Source organism: Platichthys flesus, chromosome 9 (assembly GCF_949316205.1).
Source record: "Platichthys flesus chromosome 9, fPlaFle2.1, whole genome shotgun sequence".
NCBI lineage: Eukaryota > Metazoa > Chordata > Actinopteri > Pleuronectiformes > Pleuronectidae > Platichthys > Platichthys flesus.
Window position 1 is genome coordinate 18,077,698 of NC_084953.1, and position 22,126 is coordinate 18,099,823.

The following is a 22,126-nucleotide window of genomic DNA, read 5'->3' on the forward strand; positions in this document are numbered from 1 at the left end:
CCCCTTTATGGCAATAAACCTATAAACAGACTGTATAATTCAAGGAAGTTAACTGTCGTCAAATACAGTTCATTATTATTTATCTGTCAGGATCTGGCTGCCTACTATCAATTAATTTATTTCCTGTTGTGAAAATGTAAGAGTAGCAGCTCAGGGCTCATTGTGTTGGACTCCTCTTGGCACCAACACCCCTGGGTGGAGTACTTTGTTTACGCCTACACACTTCCTGTTGCTCGGTGACGCGGCGCTGCGTGATGACGTCGCGAAACTCACCTTACGTCCCTCCGCGGTCGCCACGCCCCTTCACCTGTCGTCTGGATTGTGGAGAGACTCCGGAAGAGAGACGCAGCGGAGGAGCGAGACTCCGAGGAAGAGTTTGACCCGCGGAGAGTCGCGAAGCTTCTGGACGAGTGGAGGGACAGCGGAGGACAGGAAACACCGAGCCCGAAGACAGCGCGTCCTCAGGTGGGTCAGCGTCTCCTCCGCTTCCTGGTGCACACAGGTGGAGCTGGCTGTCAGTCCACATCAGCACAATGGCGAGAGGGACACGGAGCTGGAGAGAAACTTCCATTGAAGTTATTTACAAGAAAACCTGACATTTTTGTTGGAAACGTGTGGCTGTAACCTCATTTAAAGATTAGGACGAGTTAGCTAGCTCAGAGTTAGCCGTGAGCATGTCCACCCCTAGAGCCCAGGACTAGATAGGAACATAAGTTAAAGTATACTGGTGGCATCATTTCTTTGTCTTTACCGGCCTGCGTGTCAGTTCCTGTTCTTGTCATCGTGTGTTGGTTGTTATTCACTATATTTCACAGAAGCATATTTCATTCTAGCTTAGGCAGAATTACCTGTGTGTCGACTGTTCTCGTTTTTATTGCCTCTGTAGGACCATTTCCGGTGATAACACACAACACAACAGGTACAGTGGACCTCATGAGGCAAAACATAATTTCTGAGATCCTGGTTTAAGTTAGGGGTGAGATTTGAATTGTGGTAAGGTTAGTGATGGGTATGAACTGGTCATAGTTAAAGTTAGTGTTAGGTATGAACTGTTCATGGTCAAATTTAGGGATACGGTTTTGGTTCGGCTGTCCACTACGATTTAAAGTCAGTTTAAAGTCCTTGGGATGGCTGCTTCCATAATTTTATAAGAAAACAGTGTATACCTTTTGTGTGTGTGTGTGTGAGGGGGTATCTGTTGGTTGGTGGGTGGGTTGGTGGCCGACAGCTTCAAGCCCCACTTTCCCTCAACCTCACCTTACTGGTTCTGCCACACACGCAAGTTTCTACCTGTTTGCAAGCGGAGAATTGCACAATAGTTTCGACTCCACATTCCCAAACATCTGCGTCTTTCTCTCCCTCCGCTCCAATCAGTGTATTTGACTGATGCACTGTCTGATTGAGGAACGACCCGGTGCTTCGAGTATGAGGGTCATGTATCTGTTTGCTGATCTGCAGTCTCCTGTGACGGGTCATTTCTGTCTCGAGCTGGGTCCATGTGTATTTTATATAATTACATCCTGAATCAAATGAAGGGTTTTGATCAGCGTGAAAGACTCAGGAAGGTCACCTGTAGTATTTAATGATGTATATTGTTGCAATGTTGGATGGAATACCCACATATGTTTGTTTGATGCTGCTTTTCCTGCAAATCTTCATCACACTGGCGACATCTGTGAACATCTGTTATTTCTATACAGCATTTCTTCCCATTTTTTAGCACCATTGGCCGCTGTGGTCAAGTGCAATGTTTTCATCAACTAGAAAGGCTCCCAGGAGAGCAGATACAGTATCTCTGCTAATCCCCAACAGCGTCTTTATGAAATCACAACTCAATCTGTTGGATCCTTTTGTGTGTGTGTGCCAGAGAGGCGGTGGTCTAGTGGCAGAAACTTGGACTATGGGCAGAGAAGGTCTCTGGTTCGTCTCTGGTTCAACTCCACGGAGAGACAACAAAAGACGAACCTGGATTGATCTGTCCAAAAATCCAAGAGTCTCCCTACCCTGTCTAGTGCCCCTGAGCAAGGCACCTTACTCCCCCAACATCTGCTCCCCGAGCGCCGTACATGGTCTCTCACTGCTCTGTGTGTCCTGCACACAGATGGGTTAAATGCAGAGGTTGAATTTGCCTGCCATAGCATGGGTGTGTTGTGCATGTCTGTGCATGTGTTTGGTATGAATAAATTTATCTTAATCTTAATCTTAATCTTAATCTTATTTTCAGATATCAGTCCTCTAAATATGTCAGACTGTTCTCCTTAAGATCCATGAACTTGTTGCTAACTTCATGCTCTCGCGTCTCGCAATGTTAAAGAAAAACATTCAGAATCCGCTAACCCTTTGTTCCGATCCACCCAAAAATGAAATGGGTTCCTTTATCTGTGTAATCCTGCTGAAACAAACAAAATGCACCGAGATGAAAACAGCCCCTTGGTGGAGGTAACAAAACAGACATTTGCTCACTGAACGGTGAAGGTAACTTGGTCTTAACAACTCTTAATGTAGTTTATTGTTAAACACAGAAACATAATACCCTTGTTATTATAGGCTCAGTTTAGTTCAGCTTTAACAACATTTGCATTTGTATATATATATATATATATATATATATATATATGATATTTTTGTCTTTAATTTAATATGTATTCATAAAGATCTTTCTAAATAGACATCTTGTGGACTGAAGCAGAATTGTTTACATGATTGAATCAGTTTTCCCTAGTGTGAGTATTTTCTCATAACCCATGGGAGGACGTTGGTTTCCAGGTAGATGTAAAGTGGGAGCTCACAGTACTTACACACTGTTGACAGCACATACCATGAGTACATCCATTGTTTGAGTGGAAGGTACAAAGCCCAGGCCTGTGTAATTACAGCCGCTCTGTAAACCTCTTGAGTATTTGTCTTCCGAAGCTCGATGTTTACACAGAGAAGCTTTGCTATTTTCCTCATTAACCACTTACACTGTGTAAGGAAGTCTCTATACCTCTCTGAGTCATTCATATTTATCAGTGGGGCTTGTTGGAATGATGCGGGAGTGTGAATTTGCTGTGGGACCTGGAGTGGGACAAGGTGGTTGGTGGTTGATGATTTGTAGTTTGCATGTTGTTATAGCAGCAGCAGGAGGAAGAGGAGTGGCCTTAATCTAACAGGAACACAGTTGTGGCTCTGCTGCTGAACAGACTAAGTCCTGAGAGAGGAATGAATGGTTATTTACCCACTAGAGGGGGCACACCTTTGCTAAGTGTTTGTTTTAGTAACAGTAGTAGTTTCTCTCTGTGCTCTCTTTCTCTTCAGACATATTAATAATACAGGAGTAGTGCCCCCACTGTCCGGTTGCTGAACCTAAGCCAAAGACTTGCATCTGTTATTTTATGCCCCAACCAGTTATTTTTATTTGTAATAATACAAACATCAAACTGTGGATGAAAGATCTGTGGTTTAGGAAGTGATACGAATATAATATTGATTTCAATCTCTGTTCACCCTTGAGTACATAACCGCTCCTCCTCCTCCTTCCAAACAATTTGGCTACAAGTCACTGTGACTGTCGTCCTGGCAAGGCAGGGCAGTGATAATCAGAGTCAAACTGAGAGAGAGAGGGAGAGATACCAGCACGCCCACATTTGGGGCGTGCCTAAACGTTAACCATGAACCACAGATACCGTCAAAGCTCTGTGTTGCCATGTTAATGTTTCCCGATCTTGAAAACACAGCAGGGTCTGTGTAGGAAGCCTTGAAAACTTTACTCAGAGCAAGCAGACCTATAGTGTAGCAAACACCCCATCAATTATTAACAGCCCAGTGCTCTCATTCCTCAGACGTAACCATAGCACCCAGCAGACTGAAACTCAGCCAGCAGCCCAGGACCTGCTGTAGCCTGGTGGGAAACACAACAACTTAAACCAAGTGGCTCACATACCAATGACAGTGGGAGCAAGTGGTCCTGTCTGACGAATCAAACTGTCATTAAGGGAATAATTTGGACACAACGATGGACACATGAGCTGTCTGGAGGCAGAAGAACATCTATTTATGCCTTTTTTTAATTTTTCTACATTTTAAATAGAATATTTTTAGGTGTCTTCTTGCTGTGGCGTCTCGCTGGATTGTTGGTCTTTTTGACCATCTACATTATCCTGAGACGGTGCCTAAGTTTGTAAGCTGGTGCTGTTAACAGGAGAAAACAACACTGTTACGATGAACCTGACGCAGCGGATCAAACTTTTGAAGCACTTTGGTTCTTTGCCCCCTGAGCCTCCACCTCCACTTCTGGTGATGCCTGTAAGTGGATGCATTTTGATGAAGCTTTAACCACAAATTTTATTTAAGTCAAGTGTTCTTTTGGAAGGGGTTGTATTACCAGAAGAATATTGATCAATGATCAGTCAGTGTCAATTTGGCTTTATCTTGAGTACTACATGCAGATAGTTACGGCTGCTTATTACAGAGAAATCCCAAAATACAGTTCAGAAAAACTGTGGGTTACATTTTCTCATTATTTGACTTTTTATGTAGTATATCCTTATATTTATGTTATTTGGTTTATTGGCATATTTAAAAGAAAGTAGAAACATTACACAATTTGAAGTGGGATTTTATTTATTGTCACACAAATGCAGCTTGTTTCACATTCGATGTTGGGAAAACCAGGAGCAGATTGTGTTGTTGTGAATGTCTTCATACTTGAAAGCAATACAAGTGATCAATAATTGATTACTTGTTCTTTCCGTGTCTAGCTGTATAGTTCTACTTCAGGAGTTATGTCACAATAGTTTAGCCTCACTTTAGGCTGATGCAGGTCGACGCACATCTAAGTGATACCCGTTACATTTAAGATACTTCACTCCTTTGCTGTCTAATGTGCACAGCAGTGAAGCTCCACCTTAATCCATGTTGATTAAAGGGCACTGGAGAGTGACTGTGAGAGTGGGCAAAGGCTGGGTGGGGGAGGAGCGCTCCAGATGAGGTCTCGCCCCGCAGACACAGAAACACCACAGCTCGTCATATACGAGAAAAAAATAACTGCAGCAAGAGGTTTGAGACAGAGGCCGTCACCCATGTGGATCTGATCTGAGGAACAGGTAACTGGAGTTGGATTCCTGGGAGCTGCTGTTGTTTGCCGTTGCCATATGGAATATAAAGAGCACGCTGTTCACTGACCTGCTGGAGGCCGCAGGTGTTTTGTTCAGCTTAGAAGTCCCAGTGGGAAATGGAAGTGAGGTTCATAGACCAAGTGGTAAGTGAGAGGGAGGAATACAAAGGATTCAGTATATCATGATAAATGTCTGACTGTACCTGTTGCTGAACAAAGGACATGAATCATAAATGACCTGTATGAGAGTTCAGCTAAACGTGAAACCCTGAAGGTACACGGCTGCAGGTTTTGCAGCTTTAACCAGAAAACATATCTGTGTTGATATTCCTTACATTCTTTCTGCTAATTTCCAGTTGGATCCATCAATTGTTTATAGGAGCAAGGACTTGGCTAGTTAGAGAACTTGTAAATGATTGAAGCATCGTGTTTGTTCAAACACCTGATTTGTTTGAGCTCGTAGCATCCATGTGGTTTCAAGTCTTACTTTACACTCAGTTGTGGGATAACATCAAATTCACGACAACAGCAGACTATTTTTTTACATCATATTACTACATGACCACATCCTCAGTTAAGTTTAACTCATGGCTATGGTAATCTCTCTGAATGTAGATCCACTCAGTAGCTGAGTGTTGCAACATTATTATAGTTGTTTTACCTTGTTGTTTATCTTGTTGGCTCTTGGTCGCCCAGTTGAGAGAATGAGATCCAGATGTTCAGTGACTCTCTGCAAACCAGCTTTTAACTCTCTTTAACATATTTGTTCTGAGTTTGCACTGATTAACCTATATAATAATTCATGGATATTCAATCTGACATATTCAGAGGACTGATATCTATAAGTGTCTGCAATTTGCTGCCGCTTGATTGAACACAAGTGGACTGTGTTTTTCAATTGACAGACTTTCATCTGTTCAAACATGAAGAAATCTGGCTCTCGGTTTCTGGCTTTGCTCACAATGTCCTCCACACCCTTGAAACTGTGATAAACTGTTATGAAACTACAGTATCAAACAATGACATCAGCTGTCGTTTAGATTCGAATGTAGCAGGAAAACCAAAGGCCAGCTTTTATTTGAGCAATTTGTTCAGTTAATGAGTAACAGGGTCAAACAAAAAGCCTACCATTCACAGGTCACACTCTGTGCTCCTGCCCTCCTCTTTACACCTTACACCCAGCAGAGAGATCTAAGTTTAGATTTTGACCCCTCAAAGATTAGTGGTCCCAGTCACAGGTGGATAATGTGCTTTTGTAAATCAGGGGCCATAAAGGGGCCACAGTTTACACAACACAAATCTGAATTCAGTAAGGTGCACATATCAAGTCATTCCTCGTTCATTGTAGCGCTAAAGCTTTGAGCAAAGCCACACGTCATTGAGTATATTTAAAAAAACTAAAATCTCCTCAAATTGTAATTTTTGTCGGCAGTCTTGCCAGACTACTAACAGGACTACTTAAAGTATACCGGCAAGACTGGGCAGGGGCCAATCAGATAGCAGATGGAGCCGGTGTCCCCCGGCCCTGCCCCTGACCGTGGATCTGCCACCTCGTGTTTTATTTGACTTTAATTTTTAAACTGAAATACATTTTTAAAAGGGTGCGGTGGAAGTAAATTCAAGTTTTTATATATATTCTAGGCAGGTGTTTGTACACATTAACTTCCTGACCTGTCTTGCCCGCCATATCAGTTTATTGGCTTGTATCACCTACATTTTTTCCTGCTCTCGAGTTTGAACAAATTCCACAAGTTTTTTTTTTTCTTTTTGTCATCTGACTATGACAGTACAACAGTGTGTCTGACGAGAGCAGCTGGCTTTTCCTGTTTTTATTTGGGCTTCCTCGCTTAAAGAAATATAGTCAACGACCAGCTCACACTTTGTCTTGTTGGTTTTGACGACAGATAGAATGTGGAAAATGAGAAACACGTGAAACACGCTGTTGTGTTTCTCGACAGAGCTTTGTGGTTTGAAGTATAACACTGCCACAGAGAAAACGTACACGTTTTTGAACAGATAAGTAGAGATTCAGTCAAGTGGAAGGACTGCAGACTTTTGTTATTGGAGTGACTCTGATAGCTTTAACTCACGTGGGAAATTCAGCAGTGAATCACCCCCAAAAGTTCCAATCCTTGATTTCTAAGTTTCTTTTTTGATCTTTGATTCTGCGTCTATTAGAAATATCATGGTGTTTCAGTTTCAGCATAAACAATCTTAAAAACAAACAAGCACAGAACTGAGAACTGGTCAGTCTACAAATGCTCTACATTTACACCTCAAGGAACAAGAGAGTCAAACATAGAGCTATGCCGTGTAGAACAGGCGTGATGTGTCACTCGAACAGGACATATATTTATTTTTATACATATTTACTTTATATAATTCATTTTTATTAGTTAAATAAAAATATCTGATATCTAGTGAATATACTCATACGATCCATTTCTTTCTATTAAGTGAAGTTGCCATACATTTGCTGGTTGCAGCTTTTCTAAAACCATGATGTTTTGCCTTTCTTTGTCATACATCACAGTAAACTGGTTTTTGACCTGTGGACGTACCAAAAAATGAAATGTAACTTGTTGTGTTGTCATGAACTATAACTGATGTTGGGAAAAATGGGTTATTAAGAAGATAAATTGTGAGGGTATCCATTAATTACACCCATGCTTGTCTCTATACAAGGGTTTTCTATGTGTACAACTCCAGAACAATTCCCCAGTGATGTGCTGTTAGCATGAACGCACACACGCACACACACACACACACACATTCCATTTAGCCCCTCCTCCATACCAGTCAGGCAGGATTGGGACAGGTGAGAGCTGAGATCAGGCTGTGTCGTGCACACACTCTTTCTTTTCGGCTCAGGCTCAACTGTCCTTCATGCAAAGACCTGGATTGTGTAGTAGGATAAACAAATAATAATTTATTATTGTCGAATTTAAATTTGTATTGTACAAATATAATAGAATCATTGATTGTTGTTTGTGTGTTTTTTCTCTCCAGAAACCAGGCATGGAGGACTTAACAATATGGGAGCAACATACAATAACACTAAACAAGGTAAGGGGCTCTATGTTCTTTTATGCTAATGCTACATAACTAATGCTAACACTACCAATCTAGCAGAAACATTGTGAGTTCAGCATTAAACCTTTTCTTACTAAGAGATGTTAACTCTTGTTAAAAAATCACTCTAATCACATCTTGGCCTCTTCTTAAGTTAGAATGCTAACAACTAGCCCCAGCCACGCCAACCCATCTCGTCACTTTGCAACAGGGAGTCACTGGAGCATACAGTCTGCTCTGGAGAAGCTGGGCGGTTTAGAGGACTTGTCTTGTAACAATAGCTGAAGCTCTTGGCGAGCGAACCAACACCCAATTCCCGCCAGAACTATACAGGGGCTGAGAAAACGAACATATAGCACCTTTTAAAATCTGGGTTTATTGCCAAGTAGGTTTACACATACATGGAATTTGCTGTGCTGTGTTTAGAGCAAGCTTTATTATAAAAATATTGAAAAAAAATAGCAAACAATATAAAATATCTACATTACAGAAGGGAAAGAAAGAATATTTATGTTATGTTAAATGTTTGACACAAATACAAGAAGTGTAAGTAAATGTGAAGGTTTAACCACTCATCTTTGGTGCGTTAGTGTTGTTTAGTCTGTGCTCAAAGGCAGATGTGAAAGTCAAGCCTGGATGTTCGGCACAGAGGCAGTTTCACTATTGTTTCCGAGGGTATCATGTAGGAATTGGGGGGTTTCAGCCCGACCGTGTTTCAGACCTCTCGGTTTCACAGCAGGTATTAATGGCGACACGCCCTGCTGCACCCCACAGCTCCAGCTGTTCATACGGAACACCGCTGGAATGTTCCCCTTCTCCCTCTATCTCTCTGCTGTATCTCCCACACACTCTCTCACTCTCTGCCCACCTACTTTCCTGCTCTTCTTCACTAACTCATGTTACATTGTCATGTCTTGCCTTTCTTTTTGTTTCAATTTTCATTCTCTCATGATGGCAGGATCCCAAGCTGGGGTTTGGATTTGCCCTTTCAGGAGGAAAGGACAAGCCTCACCCAGATGGGGACACAGCCGTGGTGGTGTCAGACGTTCTGCCAAACGGACCGGCCATGGGACGACTCTTGTAAGTCTACAACCATCATTCCTGACCTGACTGGATAAACTCAACTGTTTAACACTCGACTGTCTGAATGTACACATACCTGGGAGGTATGTGAACCCTTCAACAGAACAAGACTCACATGTGTTTGGTTTCTTGTATCTTGCAGCACCAAAGACCACATTGTCATGGTAAATGGCACATCCATGGACAACGTCCACTCTAACTTCACCATTCAGATCCTGAAATCATGTGGCAAGACTGCAAATGTAGTAAGTAAAGAGCCATAGCACCAAAACAAACAAAACACCCAAATTACTTCTGTTATATCTGCTGTTACTGCTCAACGTCTCAACATCTTTGCCTCTCTCAATTTTCTCCTCTCCAGACAGTGAAACGGCCTCGCAAGATCCAGATTCCAGCCAGTACCAGGCCGACTCGGGCCGCCTCCCAATCCAACCTGCTGGACCCGGACCCTCCTAGACGAGCACGTCGCTACTCTGACGGCAGTGACAATCGGTACCGAGCCCGCAGCACCTCGCCCGAGCGTAACGGGTATGGAAACACGCTGCCGTTAATGACAACGGGCTACAAGAGGCTCCCACCACAGGATGTTCCAGAAAAGCCCCTCAGGACCACTCTGGTTAAAAAGAAAGTCACAGACGGTAAGATTTCTAGGAAAGAAACCTGAGTGTTCATGGGAGATTCTTACTCCAGTACAGAACAAAAGTTCAACATAATCCACACCTCGTAACATTTCTGAAGTGCCGATGTCGGTCTGGATTCTTCTCTTCTCCTTCTTTCTGCAGAGTATGGATTGAAGCTGGGTAGTCAGATCTTTATCAAGCACATGACAGAAACGGGCCTGGCTTCAAAAGAAGGCACACTGCAGGAGGGAGACCTCATTCTCAAGGTAATAAATGACTGATCAATCTGTTCATCTCCTGTATCAAGCCATGTTGTGTCGTGTTAAAAAAAATGTGATGGTCACTTTGTGTTAATCGATTGTTTTTCTTTGACCAGATCAATGGCATGACGACGGAGAATCTGTCCCTGCTGGAGACCAAGCACCTGGTGGAGAAGAGCAGGGGCAAACTGACCATGACGGTGCTCCGGGACGAACGCAAGTTCCTGGTCAGCATCCCCGAGGTGGAGGACAGCGCCCCCAACAGTGAAGACGGCCGCCGCCACAACAGCAGCTCTGAACTTGAGGGTAAGGGAGGGAGCAGGGGAAAGTAAAGCGGGGCTGCAAACATGAAACTCTGAATTATTCTTTATTGTGTGAGAGAAGAGATAAAGAAGGATTTGGACGAGCAATAGTTCTTTTCTGTTTCCCATCAGATATTTCAGACATCGACCAAGATATCCCTGTTCACAGAACATCCCGTCAACCCAACAGAGAGAAACGGACACGCAGGTACACACAACACCTTCCACTCCACCTCATAACATTGAATCACCCCTCAGTAGAGGGAGTAGTTGTAAAACAGGGTGAGGATTCCTTTCAGTCTTTGTGAAATAAAAACTAAAACCGGTCTCATTCCTGTCATTCAGTTTCACTTTCCAACCATCAACCCGCCTGCTGTCTGTGATTTAATAGGTTGTCCTTTGTCTTTCATATTTACCCATTGACTTAGTATACACAGCCTGCATCATCTGTCCTATTAAACAATGATGTATTATTTGTGTAAAGCAAGCAAACAGATGGTGAGCAGTAACATGATATAGATTTAATATTTAAGGCTGTAGTTGATTTTTTTAAATCATCAATTTATATTTATAGCAGTCAAACCTGATTTGGATTTCCTTTCGAAAGCAGTGAAAGATTCCTGTACCTCTGTCTTTTCATCCAGGACGAGAGCTGAGCCTCCTCCACCCAAGTCTCGGGATTCATCACCGATGCGCTCCACGTTGACTCGGCCGTCTGTCGCGTCCTACGCCTCTCGCAGAGGTCAGTCCTGCACATTCACTGACTTACACCAGAACACATGTTGTTGATCACAAAACTGACAATAAAGGAAATCTCATTTCTCATCTTTCTTCTTAAGTAGATGTTTTTACAGCCTCAGAAAAAGCAACATTAACATTTTCTGTGATAAATACTGAGTCAAGCTGAGACTGGTTTAACTTTTCTGTAGCAGCTGGAAGTTAAATCAAGCTTTAAATCCATGACCCAAAGATCTAAGTACACAGTTGGGCAGAGATGGTGTTTGTTAATCTTTGTTGTTGTTTCTTCAGCTCCATCTGAGTCCGAGTCGGATCACAGTCCTTCTCCTCCTCGTGCCAGGAGAGACAGAGAGAGTCTGGACGTGAGGGATCAGCCCAGCAAGTACAAGTCAGTTCAAGTTCATTTGTCTTTCATGGTGACAAAATGTTTATCAAACTCTCTCTGGTTTGGGATATTTTCCGATTTTCAACATCTCTTTATTTTGCTCTCTCTGCAGAAGTCTCTCTGGTATGTCCATCCTACCCGACCCCCGGTCTTCACCTGTTATCCAGAACTGGAGCACCTCTCGGCCCTCCTCCTCTGCCTCACGGCCCCGCAAGCCCGTGTCGGAGTCGGACTCTGACCGCAGTGCTTCCCCTCCTCGAACCAGAGGCATCTCACACCTAGACAAATACAAGTAAGGACCAGGCTTTATTCAACTCCAGGCTTAAATTCAATAATTTTAAAGATTTATCTTCACAAACTGTGGAGGGAAATGTTTGTTTATTCTTTATTGTTGCCATGGGCATTTATCATTATATTTCTAATTAATAACAATTAATAACAACATAAACCTTTAGATGACAGACTCAGTCAGAGCAACACTATAAAGTATAATCTTTTCAATATTAGATTTAGTCTCTGCAGATTGTTTTCTAACAGTTTTCCTGCTTCTCTTTTTGCGTAGAGTTCTCCCTGAGCTGCCCGTCCACGGCCTAAGAGCCTCCCCCATCCCTGTCCGCCAGGAGCCCCCGAGGAGGATTAACTCGCCCATCAGAGACCCAGCCCCAGGTCAGCACACACTCCTACTTCCTCGCGATGCAGCACGTCCCGGACTTTGTCTGTCTCCTCTTTGACAATATTTGCCTTAACTTCAGTGTTTGCTGAAGAACAGGTGTCAACTGTCAAAAATTTAGAAGAAAGCGAAGGTTGATCTGTGCCACGTGTTACAACCATATGTGGAAATGATCAGTCAACTCTGTTTGATAAAAGTGGTGATTTATGGCAGCATTGCTCCACATTATTTCTCTATATTAAACAGTTTTTATGTGACATCTGAGGTGGTAACTCATATTTAACAGGCAGCATAGAGGCTGATAATCTAACATTTGAATATTTCTCAATAAATGTAAAGCTTTTCCAAATGCTATATCTTTCAACCTTTACTTTTTGCAGATAACACATTTTGTTATGATGACTACTATCACAAACCACACCACTCACCTCATGCTGCAGCACAGTATAGACCACACTTCACTGCAGTCATACTGTATTTAATCCCTCCCGTTCTCTTCCTCCACAGACTCCGGGTCCTCCTCAGAGGGCAGCTTGGCGCCTCCTCAGAGGCAGAGCACCACTTACAGTCAAGACTCCCTCAGCAGATACAGGTACAGATGAAGGTCCCTCCAACCCCCACCCCCCAACCCCCCATTCTGAACCCCACCAAGATCTCACGGACTGGGAAGTGAGCAGACTGTGAACGCCTCTGTGTCATTATTAATAGCAGCTAATCATACGTTTTTATTTTTGCCTTTAGACCTTAAATTACCTATTTTTTTTCTGTCTGGTGATTTCTAGTGATTTGCAATTTTGTTGTTGTTTTTGCCTCAAAGTCTCATTTTGTAGCCTTTGATTTGATTGGATTTGTGGATTGGACTGTACCAAGTGTTTGTTTTTTTGTGATTTTGTTTTAATCAATGAAATAAAGGTGACTTTCACTGAACATCTCCCTCTCCTGTATGTGGCTAAGTGTTGATTAAACTTAGGAAACTTATTAGTAACGACTCTAATCATATATGTGTAAATCTGCATGTTTTTAGTCAGCGTGTCGAAACATTTATAGTGACCCAAAAAAACAAATTAAGCAAGACAACTAATACTTCTAAAAGGTCAGTTTCGATCAGTGACGGTAAACCATCACAGAGAGAGCTTCCCTCAGAGATATAAAGGTGAATATTCAACATTTAAAGTTTCTTGCTCTCAGCAATAATCATCATATTAGCCACGAGCCCTACCCCCCCCCCCCTCTCAAGACGTGACTGAGATTTGTTGTCTTCCTCCCTCACTCCCACCTCCCTCTCTTCTCTTCCAGAGTCCTGCCAACCGTTTCCCTTCAGCCTCAGGTGGAGCCGCCGCGATGGAGCACTGCCAACACCAGTCTGCCACAGAAAGGTGTGTGTGTACATGATGTCTCAGGTGAAGTGTCTTTGTGTGGTTGAGGAAAGCACTGTCAGAACTTGTGGAGGGAGTTTTTGTATGTGCTTTGGATTGATTTTTTGAGAGTCGTGGTAAAATCCAATATTCCGAACCAAGTCATCTGCATGTTGACTACTAATCAATGGATTCATCTAAATTGATACCAAACAATGTTCTGAAGAATAAGATATGTTACTTAAATACATGTCCTGATGATATCCTTCCGGTATTGATCCTCAGCCCCTTCAGAGACTGAGTCCGAGGCCAGTTACGCATCTGTCCCTCGCCGGGAGTCGACAGACAGCGAACCCTCCACCGTCGTCAAAAACAGATACAGGTGAGAGACACTTGATACTTTAATGTCATGAATCAAATGTTGACAGCACCAGAGCTCTCTCTCACAGGTCACCAGCATTACACCACAGCTGAGTAACTCAAACATCCTTTCTCATAATCATGAACTATACACATGACCTGTGGGACGAACCAGAAAGGGGACTCTAAAACTTAGATTTAACGTTACTCTAAATGTATCCCCAACCAGCTGTGTTGACAGTAAACCTGATACCGATTGAAAGTAACCTGAGCGGCTGTATCAAAGCAAAAATAAGGGCACATCACTTAATATGCAGATGGTCTGTTAAATATTTGTTCATAGTCAACCAAACATCTTCACTCGAAGCACAACTTTATTTCCATCTCAGCAGAGTTAATTGGAATTTCTCTTAATGAGCTCACTCAAATGAAGACAGGAAAAAAAAAACCCATGATACATCATAAAGTAATAAACACATCCCATCCCTAAAATATAATAAAATATCCCTTAACAAATGTTAAAATGATTTAAAACAAATATAAACCTATGTGTACAATATTCAGCTATGGCACAAGCACCTGTGGGATGAAAGTCAGCTGTGATTATCAGTAGAAGTGAGACACTAGATAAAGTAAAACATGCATCTGCTTTACTGCTCTTTATTCAGAACCTACTGAGCGGCCGGTAGTGACATGGATCTGGGTTAAACTCCTTAATGCACACACACACACACACAAACATAAATACATGCATTATTGTTTTACATTAGTTGAGAGGATACTTGTTGAGATAATGCATTCCCTAGCATCTTAACTCTAACCTTAACATCACAAAAATTCCTAATTCCATCCCGACCTCGAAACTAAAACTAACTAGAACCTGAACCCTGAATTAAAGTTATCCCTAAACCTGCTCTCCGGCACAAATGTCCTCACAATGATGGAAAAGTGTTGTCTCATTGTAAAACACTCTGCACTGATATGACCTTTATGATATAAAGTTACATCATCAGATGACAGGATTTCCTGAAAGCTGCAGATACACAAAAACAATCTGAGACATAGACACGACTATCTTTCATTTCCCAATGAATTTTGTCCAACATATGACAACGGTTAAAAGACGCACTTCATTTCCTGTTCCTCTCTCAGGGTCCTTCCTGACCTGAAATCCACGTCAGTCGCTTTGAAGCAGGAGCCTTCTCGTCGTGCCCCGTCCCCGATCAGACCACCTCCTGACGGTCAGTTTGCCCTCTGCTGTGTAACAATCTAATCCTGATCCTCTCTTCCTCTTTGTTGTCATCTGGAGTTTCAGAGTAAAGTCCTGACCACACTCTGTCGTCTCTTTTTCTCTACTTCACTCCTCAGATTCCTCCGAGTCAGACCAGCTGTCACATCTGAGGAGGTCGGGGAGCTCAGAGCGGGACGTGAGCCACCACAGGTACACAATGAAACTACACACTCTGTCAAATAAACAAACACATCAGATGATAATCAGAATTAAGTGTGTTTATCCCTTAGAGCTGTTGTAAACATAAACCTCACAGATGATGTCCTCTCCTCCTCAGTGTTCCTGGTGCTGCTAACGGAACTGCTACCATCAGGTCTGGGATTTCAGTGAAGAGCAACCCACCACCTTACTGTAAGGCTCAGCCCTGTCTGTGATGGGAAATGAAGCTCCAAGTTTGATAACCCCCAAAAAAACTTCAGGAATAGATTACAGTCGAGATCATTGATTTGCATTATGTAAAGTAAAAACGTTTTAAGAATAAGATGGAACCAGGATCATAAATAACTAAATATTATCGAGTGATAAGTTACCTTTTATTTTAACTCTGCAGGATGCACTGTTCTGGTTATTTCAGAAATTGTATAGACTTATTTCAGAAAATACGTAATTAAATAGTTAGTAAAGTGATCATTTAATTTATTATTTTCAATTAATAGTCATTTTCTATCTCTTCCAGCCAAGTCTGAAGAAGAGCCCCTCTACTCTTTACCCCCAGATTCCTACCCATCATCTATTCCAGGGTGAGTATTGTTAATTCATCTCCATCAACGTTTTCCTTTTATGTTCAATCACCAGAAAAGTAGTTGGACCACAATCTTAATCCCTTTGCTTGTTTCCTCTGTCTGTCTCCCTCCCTCAGGTACAGCTCAGACCTGCACACAGTGGCGTTTATGAAGGACGGCAGCGTGGGCCTGAGGCTGGTGGGGGGCAACGACGTCGGCATCTTTGTGGGGGGAGTTCAGCCCAACAGCTCCGCGTACAACCAGGGAATGAAAGAGGGAGACCAGATCATGAAGGTGAGATCCTGGTTCAATGCATCTCTCAGACTAGTTCTAAACCAATCGTTTTACCTTGAATCAGTCGTGTATTTCCACAACCACTTCATCCTATTTAACGCCCAACAGTAAACCCCTATGGTTGCATTATTCTGCCAAAAATGTGTTCAGTTAGCGTAATTTAACTTGTTTGGAGAGGTTTCAAACCTTAAAGCAGGTGTGACCTTTCCTATTATTATGTTCTGTTCTTGGTTTGTTTCATTTTTATTTAGTTTTGCGTACTTTGAAAGGTGCAATATCCTTTCCTTTAACTATAACCCTGTACATATTATTATGATCTTTTACTACAATGATAAATGCCGGAAATGTAACTAATCTTTAATTTAACAGTTTTTAGTACTGTAGCATTTCAGATATAACGCATCCTTTAACAAAATGTTCTCCCTTTATCTCTTCAGGTAAATAACGTTGATTTTGGTCATTTCACACGTGAAGAGGCAGCAAACTTCCTGCTGAACATCAAGAAAGGAGAACAAGTGGCGATTTGCACCCAGAACAAGATGGACAGTAAGTGTAGCAGCATAGAACTGATCCGAGGTCAACTTCCTTTCTGTCTCCACTAGTGAGACAGTTTTGAATCCTAAATGTATCGTCTCTTCAGTTTATAAGAAGATCATCAAGTCCAACCTGGCCGACAACTTCTACATCCGCACCCACTTTGACCACGAAGCCGAGGGCCCCATCGGTCTGAGCTTCACCAGAGGGGAGGTGTTCAGGGTGCTGGACACGATGCACCGCGGCAAACTGGGCAGCTGGTTGGCCAGCCGCATGGGGAACAACCTGCACGAGATGGACAAAGGCACCATCCCTAACCAGACCAGGTCACGAGGGGATGAGAAGACAGAGATTGATTTATAGTTGAATCAAGGCCCATAAGTTCATTAGTTTTTATTTTCCTCATTCATGTCCTGCAGGGCTGAGACGCTGGCCAGCATCGAGCAGTCACAGCGGGCGACTGGAGAGAAGCAGCTGACAGGCCCCAGAGCAGAGTTCTGGAAACTACGGGGTCTCCGAGGGAACAAAAAGAACGAGAAGAACGTGCGTCGGAGTCGAGACGACCTGCTGCACCTCACCATTCAGGGCAAATTCCCGGCTTATGAGAGAGTCCTGCTCAGAGAAGGTTGTTTTTCCTCCCAAACACACACAGACGATTTCGTGTACAATCGTGTCCTAACTCGCTGACTAGCTGAACAAGTTTTAATAATCCTGGATTGTTTATGTCTGCAGCTAATTTCAAACGGCCGATTGTCATTCTGGGTCCTCTTAATGACATTGCCATGGAGAAGCTGTCCAGAGAGATGCCTGATGATTATGAAGTGGCAGGTTGGTTTCTTTTTCTTGTCACTTTCTGGCCTGATTCTCAAAGTCAGAACAACAAAATTTAAGATAACTTCTTCATTAATTAATCATTTCTTTTTTTATGGCAGAAATGGTTCCTCGCAGTGGAGGAGGAGACGGCGGCTCCACAGTTATTAAACTGGACGCTGTTAGGAGAATAGCAGAGAAGGTGAGTCAAATCAACAAATATAAACAAAATCCTGTTTTCTTTGTTTTCTTTTTTCCCCTCACACCCTCTTTCTCATGTGTTTGTGTATCTCCAGGACAAACACCCTCTGCTGGACATTACTCCTACTGCAGTGGAGAGACTCAACTACATCCAGTACCACCCCATGGTGCTGTTCCTGGACCCCCACAGCCGTAAGGACGTCAAGGCCATGAGGCAGAAGTACAGCCCCGACTCCAACAAGAGCTCCAGACGCCTTTACACACAGGCGCTCAAGATGAGGAAACACTGCAGCCACCTGTTCTCATGTAAGAAAACCAAGCATCTCTCTGTGTCACCAGTCACACCTGGGAACTCATTAGACTTAAAACAGTACTGCTGTCATGTAGGTTCTTTATTTATTCACATTTTCTCTCCAGCACGTGTTGACCTGCAGCCCAACTCACACGCCTGGTATGAGACCCTGAAGGATAAGATCCGCCACCAGCAGTCCAAACCAGTCTGGGTGTCTGAAGTCACGGTATGACACACACACACACATACACACACAGTTAGACACAAATTAATCTGCAAACAAACATTTTTGTTTTTCACACATCAGATCTTGGAAGTCCTATATTTTTCACAATTTATGAATGCTCTGTTCAGAAATAGTTCAATTTTTACCCTTCACATTTAAACATCATGGTTTGAGTGAAGTCTGTTGCTACACATGTTTTGGCACAGCGAAACAAAAGCTCATTCTGAGAGAGCACGTGGTTTTCTTATCCATCTTACAGTTTGTAAAACATCTGTTCTTGTCCAGTGACAATCTAACATGACTTGTCTGTCTGTCCAGTTGGAGAGTGGTGGAGAGCAGGACCTGGATGCTCTGGACCAAACTCAGTCAGACTACCTCAGTGCTGCCAGTGACCTGGAAGACACTGACGGAGAGCCCTACACAGACGGAGAGGCCTACACCGACAACGAGGACCTGGAGGAGGCCTATCCCGGTCAAGAGGCCGCCAGGTCAGGAGGAACACGGTTGGCTGGAACCGCTTTAGCCCGATCGTCTGAGCCGGCTTACGGGCAGCGCAGCCCCGTGTTGGACTCCGAGTCTGACACGTACTCACCCAGAGAGATCCCACCTCTGATGCACGTTCCTGAGCCGAGATCCCCCCAGCAGGACGATTACAGCCCGTCTCACAGTGCCGCTGAGGAGGACGAACCCGCCCATCGCAGCTTCACAGACTCCGACTTCAGCGCGCTTGAACCCACAACACCATCAGAGGGCCCTCCAGATTTTATAGCCCCAGACCCCACCATTCAGAACTCTGTGAAAGAGCCCTGGCATGCTGAGGTGGAGCATGACAGCCCACATCATCCCAGCCTGTCGGTCATCGAAGACAAACTACAGCAGGTAAATGTAACGTGGCTTTGATTAAAAGGACCATACCTGTGCTGTTTAACGTGTAACCCCATCAAATCTGGAGGTCTTCCGAGCTGTGAAGAGAGAAGAATATTGACTGTCTTCTGGATATCTTGTAGAACACCACAGGCGATTAAAATATGGAAACTCTCCATTTAGGAAATTGCGTTGAACATTTAACCGATTATAAAATTGATTGTTAGCTGCAGCCGCTGTGCACTCTACATTAATGTGTTTGATCTGGATCTTTTTTGGAACTGCAATGTCTGATTTTCCCACCAACATCTGATGACACCAGCAGTGGGAGATGGGAAAAACCTTCTAACTTAAATTATCACTGTTAAGGCCGGTTTAAAGTCTTTATTAGAGCACTTCTCCTACTGAAATCAGGTACTGATGGAAAATGTATCATTGTAACAACGACTGCTTTGGAAAATGGTCATGAGTGTTGTACGGTTTTCTTGATTTGTAGTAAATTACTATTATATTTTTACGCCACTTAAGAATCTCTTTATTAAACTGGGATTATTCAGGCTGTCAGTGTTTGCAGTGAGCTGTGTTCTTAACAGTTTCCCATCATTAAAAATCAATTGGAACAATGATATGAGAAATCCTTGTTTAAATCCTTCTGGTTTCCCCCTCAGGCTCGTTCTGCAGAGCCACAGGCACAAGCGGTGGAGAAGAAAGCCCCTCAGTTCATTGTGTAAGTCTTTTTTTGCTCCCTATGGGTTTTTGGCAGTAATGGAGGACCCCCCCCCCCCCCCCCCCCCCCCCCCCCCACTGAGGCTCTGTGATAGTTGTAAACATCTCTCCTCTGCTCTTCAACAGGCTGGCACATCATCACCAGGCAGTGCAGTTCAGACGCACACAGATCCGAGGCAGCGACAGCTCTGAGGACGAAGACGAAGAAAAGGACGACATCGAATGGGGCCCTGCAACAGAACTCTAGACACGTTGAGGAGGAGAACTGGAGTCCAATGATATTTGAAAAGGACACGGAAACCATTCAGTTCTTCAAGAAACATTGCTTTTCCGAGTTTCTTTTTTGTTTCTATCCGACAAAGACAAGCATGTTTATTTAAACGGCAACATTCAGACACAATTCAAGGTGCTTCCCAAAGGCACAGAATGAATTCAAACGTAAGTCTTATCTGAGGATGTTGGTGGACTGGTTCAAAGGGTCTCGTTCACTGGGGGGAACTGAAGAAACTGCTGTGTTCAAGATCACCACAGCGTTTCACTTTCAGTTTGAAAGTGTAAAAAATTTTGTGAGATTAATGTTTAGATCAAAGTGCTGTTTTTTCCAGATTTGTATGTAAATAGCCCTATGTGAAACAAATCAGCATTCTTTTGGTTACTGCTACTGAATGTAACATGTACGCAAACTCTAGTTGTACTGGAAACTAAGTGAGTCTCTTTTTTTATGGAAATATAGCAGGGAGTTTATGACATATCTGAATGACTCTTTAACTTTTTCTACATTAAAGTGTTTTCCTCATTTCAAAAGCGGTTTTGTTCAATCACCACAGAAAGACTTAACCTATATACGTCTCTAATGTTTAGAAGTTACCCCATTTAACCCTGATCACTGATAATCAAATGAAATATGGATGCGACTGGTGTGAAAATATATTTCTTCTTGATGTGGACATTGGAATTTTAATACAGAACGTGACGAAGATGGAAATGGAAATGTTTGAGCTGTGAGTTTTGTTCCTGAGCCTCCAGAGCTAAAATAAAATAAAATGGGCAATAATATAACTTTTTGTAAGGTCATATATAAACCTTTTGTAGCACAATATAATGTATATGGTATTTTCATATTATCCTTTGGAAATGGACCTTATCCTGTAGCCTACAGCCGCCCTGGAGATTTCATAACTTCAATAAATCCCTTATTGTTGTACTTGGACGATACCTTTTCTTGAATAAATCCAACTGAATCAATCAAATGATCACAAACCAACATGGGACGTGGAGGAGGCACTTTCATGACAGTGGATCAGAGTGCTTTTAACAATGTTTAAAGACCGTTTGTGTAGTTTAGAAAATAGAAAGGAAATACAATTTAAAACACGTCATAATCATTCACTATTTTGTCATGAAATATAGTTAAGTAAAGTGACAATAAAATCCTGGAATAGAGCCTCAATCTGCACGTTTCCTTGATCATGCTGACAAACAAACAAACAAATAAACAGACACAGAAGAAAACAACCTCCTCTGTGAGATAATTTAAGAGGTTTATTGTTGTACCTGTTAAATCAGAATAAGTGTTTAAATAGTTACATATAAATATATAGTTTTAAACCCATTCCTTTTTTTATATGGTTTGAATTTTTCATAATTATATAATTTTATATCCATCCATCTACATGGCTAGTTAGGATATGATCGGCGTTTTGAACACATCTACATAACCACATAATATAAAATATGTCTGTGCCGTAGTTTCAGTGGTAAAGTTAAACATCACATATTCAGCAGAGATCTATGAGAACACACACGCGCGCACACGCACACAGACACACACTCCCTGTCTCTGTATAAATGTGCAGGTGCACACGGACGGAGGAAGGTCACATGGTGGAAACACACGTGCGTCAGGATGATTTGATTCCTCTTCATATGAACGAGGCGGTGGTTTCGTGTGTACGCGTGCGTGCTGTGCGTTAACCCTCGTGTGGAGTCGGGTGTGTAATTGTGTGACACTCTCAGTTGCCTGTGAATCAAACTTTGCGTAAAGCTCGGATCCCCTCCCCCCCCCCCTGTGAGCAGGCGCGCACACAGCGGATGCTCTTCGCAGCGCACACAGACAGTTTGCGGTGAGAGCAGCTGTCTGTCTCTCGGTCTGCCTGTCTGTGTCTGTGTCAGTGAGCCTGCGCGGCTCGATGTGCGACAGCGGCAAGAGGAGGAAGACGGGCAGAC

General features: G+C 42.8%; 1 protein-coding gene across 3 annotated transcripts; it reads left to right on the plus strand.

Annotated features, from left to right (window-relative positions):
* The first annotated feature begins 304 nt into the window (after positions 1 to 304).
* On the plus strand, positions 305 to 21,104 carry tjp3 (tight junction protein 3). Of its 3 annotated transcripts, none has more exons than XM_062395021.1 (30): positions 305 to 465; positions 8,105 to 8,161; positions 9,126 to 9,247; positions 9,393 to 9,495; positions 9,612 to 9,888; positions 10,033 to 10,136; positions 10,247 to 10,436; positions 10,565 to 10,640; positions 11,077 to 11,174; positions 11,462 to 11,558; positions 11,668 to 11,847; positions 12,118 to 12,221; positions 12,733 to 12,817; positions 13,522 to 13,601; positions 13,866 to 13,962; positions 15,093 to 15,181; positions 15,309 to 15,381; positions 15,509 to 15,582; positions 15,908 to 15,971; positions 16,091 to 16,247; positions 16,685 to 16,793; positions 16,888 to 17,107; positions 17,201 to 17,406; positions 17,514 to 17,609; positions 17,714 to 17,793; positions 17,888 to 18,098; positions 18,210 to 18,310; positions 18,629 to 19,189; positions 19,843 to 19,901; positions 20,027 to 21,104. In XM_062395021.1, the coding sequence occupies exons 2-30, from the start codon at positions 8,114 to 8,116 to the stop codon at positions 20,145 to 20,147; spliced, it is 3,882 nt and encodes a 1,293-aa protein (XP_062251005.1). In that variant the 5' UTR covers positions 305 to 465; positions 8,105 to 8,113; the 3' UTR covers positions 20,148 to 21,104. The 3 variants fall into 3 exon arrangements, with proteins under 3 accessions (XP_062251005.1, XP_062251003.1, XP_062251004.1); XM_062395019.1 differs by lacking the exon at positions 305 to 465 and adding an exon at positions 3,858 to 4,284; XM_062395020.1 differs by lacking the exon at positions 305 to 465 and adding an exon at positions 4,940 to 5,239.
* The last annotated feature ends 1,022 nt before the right edge of the window (positions 21,105 to 22,126 follow it).